The following is a 14,496-nucleotide window of genomic DNA, read 5'->3' as shown; positions in this document are numbered from 1 at the left end:
TTAAAGAACCTTTTAATGAGGGTGAAAGAGGAGAGCGCAAAATATGGTCTGAAGCTCAACATCAAAAAAACCAAGATCATGGCCACTGGTCCCATCACCTCCTGGCAAATAGAAGGGGAAGAAATGGAGGCAGTGAGAGATTTTACTTTCTTGGGCTCCTTGATCACTGCAGATGGTGACAGCAGTCACGAAATTAAAAGACGCCTGCTTCTTGGGAGAAAAGCAATGACAAACCTAGACAGCATCTTAAAAAGCAGAGACATCACTTTGCCGACAAAGGTCCGTATAGTTAAAGCTATGGTTTTCCCAGTAGTGATGTATGGAAGTGAGAGCTGGACCATAAAGAAGGCTGATCGTCGAAGAATTGATGCTTTTGAATTATGGTGCTGGAGGAGACTCTTGAGAGTCCCATGGACTGCTAGAAGATCAAACCTATCCATTCTTAAGGAAATCAGCCCTGAGTGCTCCCTGGAAGGACAGATCGTGAAGCTGAGGCTCCAATACTTTGGCCACCTCATGAGAAGAGAAGAATCCTTGGAAAAGACCCTGATGTTGGGAAAGATGGAGGGCACTAGGAGAAGGGGACGACAGAGGACGAGATGGTTGGACAGTGTTCTCGAAGCTACGAACATGAGTTTGACCAAACTGCGGGAGGCAGTGCAAGACAGGAGTGCCTGGCGTGCTATGGTCCATGGGGTCACGAAGAGTCGGACACGACTAAACGACTAAACAACAACCGTATGTGCAATGGGACTTTACTCCCAGGTGACTGCGTGGGATTACAGACTTTGCAGTGCAAGCCTATGCAAAGAGGGTCTTTTGCGGGACACTTGGTGATTTTTCTGCCTGTTGCAGCAATTGCAATGTGCTCCATTACTTGCTGCAAATTGTATCATTTATTATAGATTGTATTTTATTGTTATCTTTTGATTTAATATCCATACCGCCTTTCATCCGAGTACTACAGAGCTGTTTAGTTAGAAAAATACAAAATACGTAACATAATAACAGACGGCACAATCACACTGCCACAAAGAAACACACCACGCAGCTTAAAAGGCCATGGATTGCTTAATTAGCCAAAGGCTTGGAAGGAGGGATGTTTCCGTATTTTAGTTTTTTTACAAGAAGGAATAAAAGAATCAATTAAATTGCAATTGAAAACCAATATGAATATTTAATGCTGTGGATGCCCACCTTCCCAATTCAATCACAAATCCACAGCTGGTACTGCTTTTATTATTATTTATCACTGGCATTATTAACGGCCTTCTAAATAACTGCCTCAAGGCGGCTTACACTAAAAAAGTAAATGGAAAGCGCCTTAAAAAAAGGGCAGCCGAGTTTAAACTTTAAAGCAACATGCGCCGCCTCAACGAAGTCCAAGCGGTAGAGTCCTGGTTAAAATAAAGGGGGCGACAGTTCCACTCTCCATCCAGCAGGGGCCGCTGCCGTTCCCTCCCTAGTTCCTTCTTCAAATTACCTATCTCAACGTCACTTTCGAAAAAGGAACTCCCTCGTCAAGCGGAAATGACGCAAGGCTGCATCCGCTTCCAGGTTTGCCCACGTGCAGGGGGTGGGGAAGAGGCATTCCCTTCCACACACAGTGGGCGCGATGGCGGCGTCTTCTTCTTCTGTGGAGGCGACGAAACCAACGGCCACACTGGCGGCTCCCCCTCTCCTTTCCCTGGACCCGGAGAGGCAGAAGGAGTTCCAGGCCAAAGTGCACCGCGTACGCAAGGCGGCTGCCCAGGTGAGAGCGAAAAGAGGAGGAGAAGCGGAGTTGGGAGGGGGGTGATGTGGGATTTGGTGTCCACGTGCAGAGGAAGGTGCATAAATGTTGGGCTACGACTTCTATCTGCCCCAGTCTGTGGCTCCCTTGTGGCCATGCTGAGACCCTAGATTTCTCCACTTGTTTCCTAGGAGTAGCTGTCAAACGTGCGTGTGGTAGTAGTAACTCCATGGAGTTGGACAGAAGCTAGAGTTTCGCTGTTCGGAAGCTAGAGCTTCCTGTTGCTTTTGACGTGACTCTTATTTTTCTCCTCTGGAGCATTAGGCGTCATGTCAAAGGTAACCAGGAGGTCCTAACCCCACACACCCAGATAAAGAAACTGTACAGGTGAAACTCGGAAAATTAGAACATCGTCGAAAAGTGCATTTATTTCAGTAATGCAACTTACTATTTTTAATTTTTCTTTTAATTTTTACAAATGCTTTCTTTTGGAAATTCCACAGTAATAAAACAAATAGTTACAATAATACAAAAATAAACATCTCTATTACATTTCATTAATTACATTCCATTTATAATTGACCCGCCTAACGACAAATAATTACAATTACAACAAATAAAGGCATGACATATCTTGCTTCGTATGTCATGCATCTATCTCATATATTGGTTTCACCTTTTAAGTTGCATTACTGAAATAAATGCACTTTTCGACGATAATCTAATTTCCCAAGTTTCACCTGTAATTCTCATCTGACTCCGTGGGGTCTTTACTTCACACATTTGAAAAAGTGTTGGGAAGCTCCTGCTTTTCGGCCACTTTTTAATCATTGCTGTTTCCATGGTGATGGAAGCCTCTTTCATATGTTGCTGCAGTACCACAGAAATAATTTACAATGCTCCTATTGTTTTTATTATTTGTTCAGTTTCTATAGCGCCCTTCATCCAAGGATTACAGGGCGGTTTGCAATATAAAAACACAAAAATGCATAACGTAGTAACGAGCAAAAACAATAGCTTGTGACAGTGGTGCTTGGACAAGAATAAACGATCTTGCTTGTCCACCATCATGCCTCTGTTATAAGAATTCTAATGTCTCAAATATAGAAAAAATGTTCATAAATGCACAAGGTAAACACTCATATAGGAAATGTTTTTGTCTCTCCACCACCATGTCTCTGCAACTGCTCTGCACAGGGAGATCAACAGAGGTATTGAACGAATGTGCACGAGGGTGTATTTTGAAATGTTAATTAATTCTTTCATATATACTACAGAATCAGAAGCTGACACCTGGTGTAATTTACTTGGGTCATATCCCAAAGGGTCTCTCTGAACCACAACTTAAAGAATACTTTGATCAGTTTGGGACAGTTACAAGACTTCGACTTTCAAGGAGTAAAAAGGTAAAATTGGGAGGGAAAATATCTTCTTTCTCCCTAATAAGGTAGAACACTATAAACACCATAAAACATTAACACACAGCTCACAGCACCCTGAAGAACTAGGAGAGCACAAAAACAGAAAAGTTTAGGTGCAGTGAAGGATTTCTGGTGGGAGGGCTGCCACAGAAAAGACCCTCTGGTGTGTTGTTACTTTTCCATATATTCTTAAGGGTGACACTTCTTAAAATGCTTCAGTTAAGTTCTTTGCCCTCCAACCAGGCCCTATCACGCCTTACAACAGACAGTTGTAGTTTCTGGAGTCATTCATGTTGGCCTTCAGAACAATATCAATGTTTGTTTGTTTGTTTATTTATTTTATTTATATGCCGCCCTATACCCGGAGGTCTCAGGGCGGTTCACAGAGTATGTAATTTAACATGTAGGCTCCCTGTGGTCATTAAATTAAACCAATAGGCATGTCTCTATATTTGTCTTACTTTAAGAAATATGTTTGCAGTAAAAGTAGTTAATCGGGTTCAGAAATCCTTTTTCTCTAGGATCCTTCAACCATGAAAAAATAGAGTTCAGCACAGATTCATTTTAGCATGTAAATGTATTTCAAGGTTTATCTCCTTATCTTTAACAGACTGGGGGCAGCAAAGGTTATGCATTTGTGGAATTTGAATATGATGAAGTTGCTAAGATCGTTGCAGATACCATGAACAACTACCTATTCGGTGAACGACTTTTGAAATGTGAGTGAATGAGTTTCTTGCCCAAAAGGAAAATTTAATGTGGCAGTTCTGAAGTAGTAACATCAATCAGTTTCCAAACCTTGCCACAGTCTGGTTTACAGAATATCATTTCTCTGAAAACTGTCCCTCAAACCTGCCTGTTACTTTGTCCCAATACCATTAATGAAGCAACCAAACAACGCTTTCCACTTAATTATAATTCAATTCCAACAGATGATAGAATTGTTCTGAGAGCTTGGTGGACACAAGTGACAGTCATTGAAGAAGCCAGCCCAAGTGCATATGTAAGAGAAGGTGGGAAGCTATTGGATATCAGCCAGATGTTGATAACTCTGTGCCAGAAATAAAGGTCAAGGCAGGTGGATGAACGTGACTGGGTGCTTCTCCTTGTGTACTGAGAAGCCTAAAGCACAGCAATATTTCATTCCTGCCCGGTGTAAAGGACAGTTTAGATATGGGAGTTGAGAGTAGTGCTTTTGTAGTGATCCATAGCATATAGTTGGGGAACACACAACTTAACATTCAGATTTCCATGCTTTGGCAAATACTGCTCCATTTTTCTAGGCTTCCATATTGATCTTTGGTGTAACGTGTTTGTGATACAGGCCAGTTTATGCCTCCTGAAAAGGTGTGTGAAAACCTGTTCAAAGGTAGCGAGAAAATATTCAGCAAGCCGTCCTATCCAGCAGTGAAACGCTACAACCGGAGGCGAACAGCCCAAGAGAAAGCAAAGATGATGCAGCGGTTGCTGAAGAAGGAACGGCAGTTGCGGAAAAGGCTGGCTAAGAAGAGAATTGATTATGATTTTCCTGGCTTTGTAAGTGAATGTCCTGCCCGCTCCCCCAATGGGAAGGAGGTTAACATACAAACGTGTTAAGTCAAGTGCTAATTGCAAAGTATGTGCTTTAAACAGGGATTACAAATGGTAATATTGTCATTGAGCAAGCGGAAGATCTGTGAATGTTTTACTCAGTAAAAGAATGGAGTCTCTGGGCCTTTTTACAAAGGACACAAAGGCAAACCCTGGCTTGTCACCCAGTGTGCATCCAGCACAGATCTATAGCTTCCTGAAGATGGTCACCTACCTATGTGATACATGTGTCTGCAAACATATTTCTTGCCTTCACTCTTGACACATTTTGGTCTACCAGTAAAAGAACTAAGGTCAGACTTGTAAACAGCCACTTGCCTGGTCTCTGGTGGTGAGTAACGATTACTTCCAGGTGAGCAGACAGGAAAGCTTTTGTAGAATAGATGAGTTTTTCCTATCAGGTTTCTGATGTGTCACAAGTAACTACAACTGGTATGTGTTTTGTTAAGCCCACGAGGTACTAGTCTGCCTATTAAAAACACCTGAAAATAAGCAATGTGTGGAGTGGTCCTAAGCTGTCATAACAGATCCCAACTAAGCTGGAGTTGAAATTGGGTTTTGTAGCCCTTTGTTGCTTATTAAGAAAAAGGCACAATTCTAGGACAGTATTTTAATCTTGTTTTGATGGCAGGATACCATTTTGTGTGTTTGTTTGTGTGTTGTATAAATAGATGGTATTTTAACCATATTAAATGCAGTGGGGTCCACAAAGGACATTTTGGCTGTAAATGCAGGTTGCATAGGGATCACGTTGACGCTGAGCCTCTTTTCCATAGGCCGCTGAAATGCCTCTGATTAAGAAAAAGAAGCTTTCAAAACTGAACTTGAGCATGAATGTGTCTGTGAGCAGTCAGGTAAGTTTAAAGTGTTGGTCTTCCCAAAGAGTACTAGTAAGAAAGGGTTTGGGTTTTTTAGTCAGTTGAATTCCTGTCATGGTCCTATCTCTGAGAAATATTTTGAGGTGTTTGGGTGGCTAAATAAGAACAAAATTATTGGACCTCTGCAGAGTGGAAGGTTGGCCTTCATACAACACCTCTAGAGAGTCTGACACCTTTGTGCTCATTTTGTGCCTTCCCTTTGCGTCCACAAATCAGTGTTGACGTAAATGTGACAAACCTGCAGGCCTCAATTTTGTCTCATTGCATCCCATCACCAACGATTTCCCCTGATGCAATTTCCTGGTAGGATGGGACCCTGGGGAGCAAATTGGTAGCCCCGAGGAGAGGGATAGCTAAGTTCTGTTTCATGAGCAGAGGCCTGCTCATGCAGTGCTGGGAAAATGCCCCCCTTCACCTGTAACATGATGTTGGTCCAACAGAATTTAGCAACATCCTTATTTCTCATGTCCAGGATCCTACCCCTGTGTGTACCCCATCATTTCTTGAACGGCGAAAATCTGAGCCAGAAGATAGCAGTGACAAAGAAATAACTTTCAAACTACCACCTGCAAGTATAAAGACTGCGGCACAAAAAGCCAAAACAGCAAAGCTACAAAGAAAAACAGCTGGCACGAAAAGGAAATGCAAAACTTAAAATATTTCTTCAGCTAAAGGACACATTCATTTCACAAGGAGTTTCCAAGCAGTCCTGATTTTAGAGAGTCTTGCGTAGTTACAATAGATGATCCTCACATCAGTCTCCAATCAAAACTATATTTCCTAAGTATAACAAGCCAATGTTCCCACAAGGAGAACTAGTTTAAGATTCTGCCAACTTAGACCTATTTCTGACCTACTGGGTGGGGGAGCTGAAATGTACTGTCTTAAGCATTTTAACTAAAGTGTGTGGCTGGTATAAAAAAATGTCGCAGATGACCGGAGAGTAAACATGTATAGATTGTCAGCAGAAACAGGATATTGAGGAATATTTTGTTTTTTCCAACTATGACTCATTTGAAATTAAGTTCGAATAAAAAAAGTTGAAATTCACTGGAGTAGTGTGTTAAATTATTGAAAGCAGTGGTTATCAGCCATATAAATGGTTTTCAGTACTGTACGTACAGTGGTACCTTGGTTCTCAAATGGCTTAGTTGCCTAACAAATCGGCTCCCAAGTGCCGCAAACCCAGAAGTAAGTGTTCTGGTTTGCACTTGAGTGCAGGAAGCTCTTACAGCCAATCGGAAGCCGCACCTTGGTTTTCAAACAGTTTTAGGGACTCCCGGAATGGATTAAGTTCAAGAAGCAAGGTACCACAGTATACAGGGCACATGCTTTGGATGCATAAAGTCCCAGGCTCAATCCTTGTCCTCTCCAGATAAAGCTGGGAACGGCCCCCTGCCTGCAACCCCCAGAGAGCTGCTTCCATTCAGTGTAGACTAGGTGGGGGCCCTCAAGAACTTGCTGCAGTCTACAACTCCAGTCAAGCCCAGCAAGCATGGCCAGTGGCCAGGAATGATGGGAAATGCAGTTCATCGACATCTGGAGAGACTAATTCCCCACACCTGGCACAGACAACATTGAGCTAAATAAGTCAATGGGTCTGACTCTGTTTAAGGCAGCTTCCTTTCTTCTTCATCTGCTGGATTAGTGCAAGTGCAGCATACATTGCAGTATGTCAGTACCACTATTCTGCCTTGCAACATTTCTGCCATTTGTCTGGTATGTTGTGGAGCAGACAGCAAAGTGACGTCTCTTACACCTGTCCCAGTGTGCCCAAAGCTGCACTGTGTACTACTTAGAGCACCTTACGCCACTGTTTAGTTACATATGGCTTGGCACTTGGGATGGTTTTGATGTTCATCAAGGTGGGCAAGATGGTTAGGGTGGTGGTTAGGGCGTTGGACGAGGACCTGGGAGACCAGGGTTCAAATCCCAGCTCAGCTGCAAAGCTCACCTAGTGACCTTGGGCCAGTCACTGCCTCTCAGCCTAACCCACCTCACAGGGTTGTTTCTGGGGAATTAAAGGAGGAGGAGGATCACATCTGTCACCTTGAGCTCCTCGGAGAGAGAAAGTTGGGATACAAATGCAATAAATATCTGACGAAGTGTGCATGCACACGAAAGCTCATACCAAAATAAAAACTTAGTTGCTCTTTAAGGTGCTACTGAAGGAATTTTTTTTATTTTGCTTCGACTCAGACCAACACGGCTACCTACCTGTAGCAATAAATCCTGTAATTCTAAATCAGGGGTCCCCAAACTAAGGCCCGGGGGCCGGATGCGGCCCAATCGCCTTCTAAATCCGGCCCGCGGATGGTCTGGGAATCAGCATGTTTTTACATGAGTATAATGTGTCCTTTTATTTAAAATGCATCTCCGGGTTATTTGTTGGATGTTATAAGCAAAAATCTGCCCTTATTCCCTTATGGGGTACACAAGAGCCCTTATTGGGTTCTCCATCGGTCGGCGAATATAACAGAGGCCAACCAGAGAATTGTGAGAAGCAAAGCCTTTATTTTTGCTGTTGCAACAGGGTCCTTCCCCTCATGCAGGAGAACCAAGAAGGAGCCCCAAACAAAGGTGTTGGATTTGGGTTCAAGGTTTTTCTTCAGGGGCATAGGAATTAGTTTTTTTAAAAAAAAATCAAACTGTAGTCTGGCCCCCCACAAGGTCTGAGGGACAGTGGACCCAGCCCCCTGCTGAAAAAATTTGCTGACCCCTGTTCTAAAGGAACATGCATTTGTTCCTGTCCTGCTTGCCTTCTGCCAAGCGGCTGCTGATAATTATTCTGCTAGAATGCTGCTTTTTATTCCATCACCGTGGGAATAACCTTCCTGGTAATATATTGGGATGGTAAATATATATATATATAATTGCTTTGCCTTGATGTGCAAGAAAGTCATCTAAGGTACCATATTTATTGTATCCGTTGCCTTTCAGACAGCTGCTGTTTATACATAGGCTGAGGTTGCAAGGAACTAGCACCCAACATTGTGAAAATATGTTTGTGGGTGTACTTAATGAATAAAGATTATAAAGATTAGGAGAGAGGAGGAAATATTAAAATGGAGTTTCATTGCTGGTAAAATCTAAGCTAAAGGGAGATACAATTAATAGATTATAGTATAAGGATATATTTGGAGTATATAGATAGAATTGAATGGTGATAAGTAGAAATGAAATTTTAATTAATTTTCATTTAATATTGTGAAAACTGCTTTTTGATTAATTGAAATAGGGAATCAATGAGGGGGGAACCGGGGAAGTCTAAAATGTTATGAAGATGATGTGAGGTTATTAGATACTTTTTTTTTCTTTTGTCTTTTTTGTGTACTTTTTTATGTGTTCTTTTTGGTGTGCAAGTATTGTTTTTTTATGTTTGCGAAATGAATAAACATGAATTTAAATAATAATAATAAATGTGCCATGCCTTGAAAGTTTTTACTCAAGGATTCAGCCTTCTGTCGTCATCGTCCCTACTCCAATTATGTGCTAAATTGGTAAAAAAATAAAAATAAAAAATGAAGCATTTCCCCCGTTTTTTGAAACACATGGCATTTAATCATGATATGATAGCATTTTGAAATGAAGAGGCAACAAAATATACACATTTCCACAACAAAGTGAGGGTGTGGCTTAAGGAGCTGGGTATGTTTAGCCTGGAGAAGAGAAGGTTAAGGGGTGATATGATAGCCATGTTCAAATATATAAAAGGATGTCATATAGAGGAGGGAGAAAGGTTGTTTTCTGCTGCTCCAGAGAAATGGACACAGAGCAATGGATTCAAACTACAAGAAAGAAGATTCCACCTAAACATTAGGAAGAACTTCCTGACAGTAAGAGCTGTTCGACAGTGGAATTTGCTGCCAATGAGTGTGGTGGAGTCTCCTCCTTTTGAGGTCTTTAAGCAGAGGCTTGACAGGCATATATCAAGAATGCTTTGATGGTGTTTTCTGCTTGGCAGGAGGTTGGACTGGATGGCCCTTGTGGTCTCTTCCAACTCTATGATTCTATGTGTGAATAAGATTCACTGTAACCTAGTTGAAGGTAACAAAACTGCCTTTAGAAAAATACTGCTCATCACAAGGGGGCAGGATTTCTTGTGAGCTTAGAAAGCCAGGTTTTCCTCCTGTGTTCATGAATGGTTCTTCTGGTCTTTGAGCTCAGGGAGGTTTAAGCAATTACTGTACTGATTCAAGAGCCAAAACTGGAAAAGGGGAATAGGTCTTCTGGGTGAGAAAGAAAGAGAAAATGAAAGCCCTTTCTGAAAGCAGAAGATTATTGTTTCAGTAGCTGGCGAAGCATAAAATCAATGAGACCTACCTGAGAAAACAAAAGGTTGGCCGTTTTATGCCTTGACCTACAAAGGTTCTTACATCTGTTATGTTCAACTTATCTTACTACATAATGTTGTTAGGCAAGACATTCTAAAGCAAAGTTGCTGCCGTGCGGAAAGAACAACCTCTAACAAATGCAAACATTTCTAGAACACTGTTTAGAAATGCGGCTTGCCCAGATCAAAGTGATCGAGTAGGCATGCATAGGAGCAACTCAAGCTGTGTCCTATATGATCCAGATAAAATATCAAATTTCTAGTATTTATCACTAATTTGATTAAAAGGACCGTGGCCACATTGCTCCAGGTGGTACTGGCTCATGTTTGCATAGTACTTAAGGTAAAGGTAAAGGGACCCCTGACCATTAGGTCCAGTTGTGACCGACTCTTGGGTTGCGCGCTCATCTCGCATTATTGGCTGAGGGAGCTGGCGTACAGCTTCCAGGTCATGAGGCCAGCATGACAAAGCCGCTTCTGGCAAACCAGAGCAGCACATGGAAACGCCGTTTACCTTCCCACTGTAGCGGTTCCTATTTATCTACTTGCATTTTGACGTGCTTTCGAACTGCTAGGTTGGCAGGAGCTGGGACCAAGCAACGGGAGCTCACCCCGTCACAGGGATTCGAACCGCCGACCTTCTGATCAGCAAGCCCTAGGCTCAGTGGTTTAACCACAGCGCCACCTGGGTCCCAGTACTTAATGTAAGTCATACTAATTAAACCAGACTTGTGTATACTTGAGCACGTTCCACGTGGATCAAATACTAGGATCCATCTCTTGAGTAAATAAGTAGTGGCATGTGTGTCACTGCAATAATCCAGTTTGCAGGATTGTGACTGGCTCTGTCAGGAAATCTGTCCCACGGAAAAATTGCATCCCCCCACCACCACTGTATTTTACAGTAAGCCTGCACCTTACGCACATTTAAACTTGTGCACATTCAGATTTACATGCTTGGCACACACACAAAATAATAATGATGAAAGTGGTGCACATCCAGGAAAAACGACTTTGGCAATCCCACCTGCCATTGCACCCAATGTGTTTTGCCTATCTGTGATTTTGGCTTTAGGCGTGATGCCAGGAATGTAACTCCTGAGTGCTTACTGTATTTAAAATGTTACCTCTGGGATTAAGGCTACCATAACTTAAACTGAAAAGAATTTTAGGAGATCACTTTGGCGGCTTAAGTAGTTCATGGGGTAGGGGGTGGGGGTTGCACAGGAATTATTATTGAACGCTGATGTCCACAGCTAACATAAGGCACTTCATTTCTCAGTAAAGATTTAGTAGCAGAGGAAGTGATGTCACGAGACCTCGTTTCATGAAATTCAATTTATGTCTGAAAAATAGACTACTGAGCATCACTTAGTGCAATGTGGTTATCAATAATTAAAACAGGACATCCCTCCCTGAATAGCACAGTTGGTCCACGTACAACTCAATGGCACATTTCCTTGCTGCAGCTTCCTTTCATGCATTTGTTACTTTGCCAAAGCCAAGAAAGTATAATTCACAATGGATTCCCGCCCTCCACTGCCCATTTGGTCTTAGAAACACATTATTATAGTCACCAATTCCAAGTTGAGACTGTGTAAAGGTGGGAATCCCACTGCCCACCATTAAAGAATGCTTCCTTCCATGTGTCTGAAAAGTAGGGATGTTGACATCTTTATTTTAAAAGTCATGGAAGTGGCTGCCCACATGCAACTATGCTTTAAAGTAACTTTCCCCAACCTGGTGCCCTCTAGAAGTACAGTTGAACTACAATTCCCATTGGCAGCAGATGGAAAGTCTGATTCTATCTGGCAATCACCAGACTGGGAAAGACTACTTTAAAGTCAACATTAAGGATAAAGTCATTCTCTCTCAGGCTATATTTATTTTGGTGTATGGCTATTGTAACATGAAGAGTAGCCTTCTAATAGCTGGAGACAGCAGCTATGGCTTGTATCTGAGCCACACTCATTGGACCCCTTGGAACGGGCTACTGTAACTTGCCCATTAGTTTTAACAGGTCTACTCTGAGTATGGCTCAGTTGGGTACAACTGCGGGTTGTATCCAAGGACTTCCACTTGCACAATGTCACTTCCCTTTCCGCCTCCCATGAAATTATGTTGTGTAAGTAGAATTCCTTGCATTAATAGAATGACTTTGTCTGATACAACCCCCTATGTTTAAATATAATAATCCATGGACCTGTTGACCCTGTTTAAATATAATAATCCATGAACCCGTTGACCCTGATTAATCACTAAATATTCTTTAGGTGGCCAAGAGGTCAATTGTCCATTCCAAGGGTGGACGTGCACATCTGAGAGAAGTGAGTGAATAAATCTCTCTTTATGTCTTCCTTTATGCCAGTTTGTGCTTGCAGGTTTGCCTCGGGCTTGTGTAACTTACAATCCACCAAACCAAGCACCGTTCACTAACCCCATACTGTGGTTGGACAGGTATCTGTACTGGTGCCTTATTTCAATTTATTTTCCTCCCTTCTTGCCCAAGAAGATTAGCACTGTTGTAAAGTGTGCATGCGCTTTATGGATAATATCCATAGCATAATAAAAAGGTTTAAAAGGGACATAGGGAATGAACAAAAAAAAAAAACCAGAAAAGCCAGCTATCTCTCTCACACCTGAACAGAACTAAGCTACAGTAACAGTTTTACAGGAAGAGTTAAGCGTTAAGAAATGGTGCCCACGCTAATAGCTGAAATCAGGGGAGTCCATCCTGCTGCAATTAAACGCTTGATTATCTCTTCCCACCTTGCTTTTGGTACAATAACAAAACCATTAGGCTTTTATTAGGAGAGTTTATTATTTGGATTTGCATATCTGCAGAAACCGAAGGCCTAATGGTACAGTACTAATACGAAGCTGTGTAAGAGTGCAGGTTCCTAGAATTATGTATAATACATGATTCTTTTTCCTCCTTTAAAGTTTCCTGCTTTCTTGGTGTCAACTGCTGTTTTGGCTGAGGAGCATCTCAAGCAAGCAACAATATTGCATGAAAGTGGCAGGGAGATTATCCTGCCCCACAGCATGCATGTAAGAGATGGGCAGCATCCAGCTGCGAGGCAACCATTTCTCTGGGGAGTCTGGGCTCTTCTTAGAATCCCGAATGTCTCCAAATTTTGCTAGTCCTTATGAGTAAATGCTTGCTCAAGGAAACCCTTCCCACCGCAGCACATTCACATGTTCTTGCTTATATGTGAAGAAGCTGTGCTTTGTTATTGTGGGCTACTGGTATGGACTGGTATCTCTACATATTTGCTTGTTCCCATTAAGCCACGACTTGGCTCACACTTTTGTACAAACCAGGTCACCGAGGTTCTTCCTAGCTCAGTGGCATAGCTGTTGGAACACGCCGGGGGGGGGCACATGTAGCCCCCAGAATGAGACAGACCTCTCTGGGCGTCTTCCTGATGAAGCACAGCCCGGGATGTTCACAAATCAGTCCCAGTGCGCACCAGCAACACATATCTAAAGACATGTGCACAATCTATCAGCAGAGTATAGCAGAAACAATTGTGGAGCACGAGTGTAGCATTCTGTTGTTGTTGTTTAGTCGTTCAGTCGTGTCCGACCCTTCGTGACCCCATGGACCATAGCACGCCAGGCACTCCTGTCTTGCACTGCCTCCCGCAGTTTGGTCAAACTCATGTTCGTAGCTTCGAGAACACTGTCCAACCATCTTGTCCTCTGTCGTCCCCTTCTCCTAGTGCCCTCCATCTTTCCCAACATCGGGGTCTTTTCCAAGGATTCTTCTCTTCTCATGAGGTGGCCAAAGTATTGGAGCCTCAGCTTCACGATCTGTCCTTCCAGGGAGCACTCAGGGCTGATTTCCTTAAGAATGGATAGGTTTGATCTTCTTGCAGTCCATGGGACTCTCAAGAGTCTCCCCCAGCACCATAATTCAAAAGCATCAATTCTTCGGCGCTCAGCCTTCTTTATGGTCCAGCTCTCACTTCCATACATCACTACTGGGAAAACCATAGCTTTAACTATAAAATAGCATTCTAAGCTATTTATTAAGCAATATATACAGGACAAAGCAATCATGGCGTCTTCTCACATCTTCTGCAAGAGAGAGAGAGAGAGAGAGTGAGGACAAAAGTACAGTACAGCGGAAGAGAGATCAGACTGACTTCTGTTCTCACACTTTCAAAGCCTAGAAAGTAAACACAGACATGGGATGTAACAATCACACATCCAGCAACGGAGGAGTGAAATGCTAACAATAGCATGAGGAGCCACAAGGGCGGTTACCCCAGGCACAAAATTGGTAGAGGGTGCAAAATTTCAACACCCAGTGCTGCCTCAATACAACTGCTCACTTCCGTTGCTGGGCTCTGTTGAAAATGGCATCTCCATGCGAACCAGGAAGTGGCTTCTCCAGACAATGGAATGCCTCTTCTTTTCTTAACTGTGATCTCCTGGGTGATGGGATGCTGTTATGCAGTTGAATGTGCATGTGTACTCTGTCCCTTTCATTCCCACACATCCCCTTCTGCATGGCCCTGGGTGCTGGCAAGCCAC

The 14,496-nt window shown here is 42.7% G+C and overlaps 1 protein-coding gene across 1 annotated transcript; it reads left to right on the top strand.

The window, feature by feature from the left end:
* The first annotated feature begins 1,578 nt into the window (after nt 1-1,578).
* NIFK (nucleolar protein interacting with the FHA domain of MKI67) lies at nt 1,579-6,671 on the top strand. Its single transcript, XM_035134027.3, has 6 exons — nt 1,579-1,753; nt 3,010-3,138; nt 3,764-3,872; nt 4,478-4,689; nt 5,520-5,597; nt 6,094-6,671. The coding sequence occupies exons 1-6, from the start codon at nt 1,616-1,618 to the stop codon at nt 6,274-6,276; spliced, it is 849 nt and encodes a 282-aa protein (XP_034989918.1). The 5' UTR covers nt 1,579-1,615; the 3' UTR covers nt 6,277-6,671.
* The last annotated feature ends 7,825 nt before the right edge of the window (nt 6,672-14,496 follow it).

The sequence above is a fragment of the Zootoca vivipara genome, chromosome 5, assembly GCF_965207765.1.
Source record: "Zootoca vivipara chromosome 5, rZooViv2.hap1.1, whole genome shotgun sequence".
Classification (NCBI taxonomy): Eukaryota; Metazoa; Chordata; class Lepidosauria; order Squamata; family Lacertidae; genus Zootoca; species Zootoca vivipara.
The sequence above is the reverse complement of the archived record's forward strand: the minus strand, read 5'-3'. Positions and strand labels throughout refer to the sequence as shown.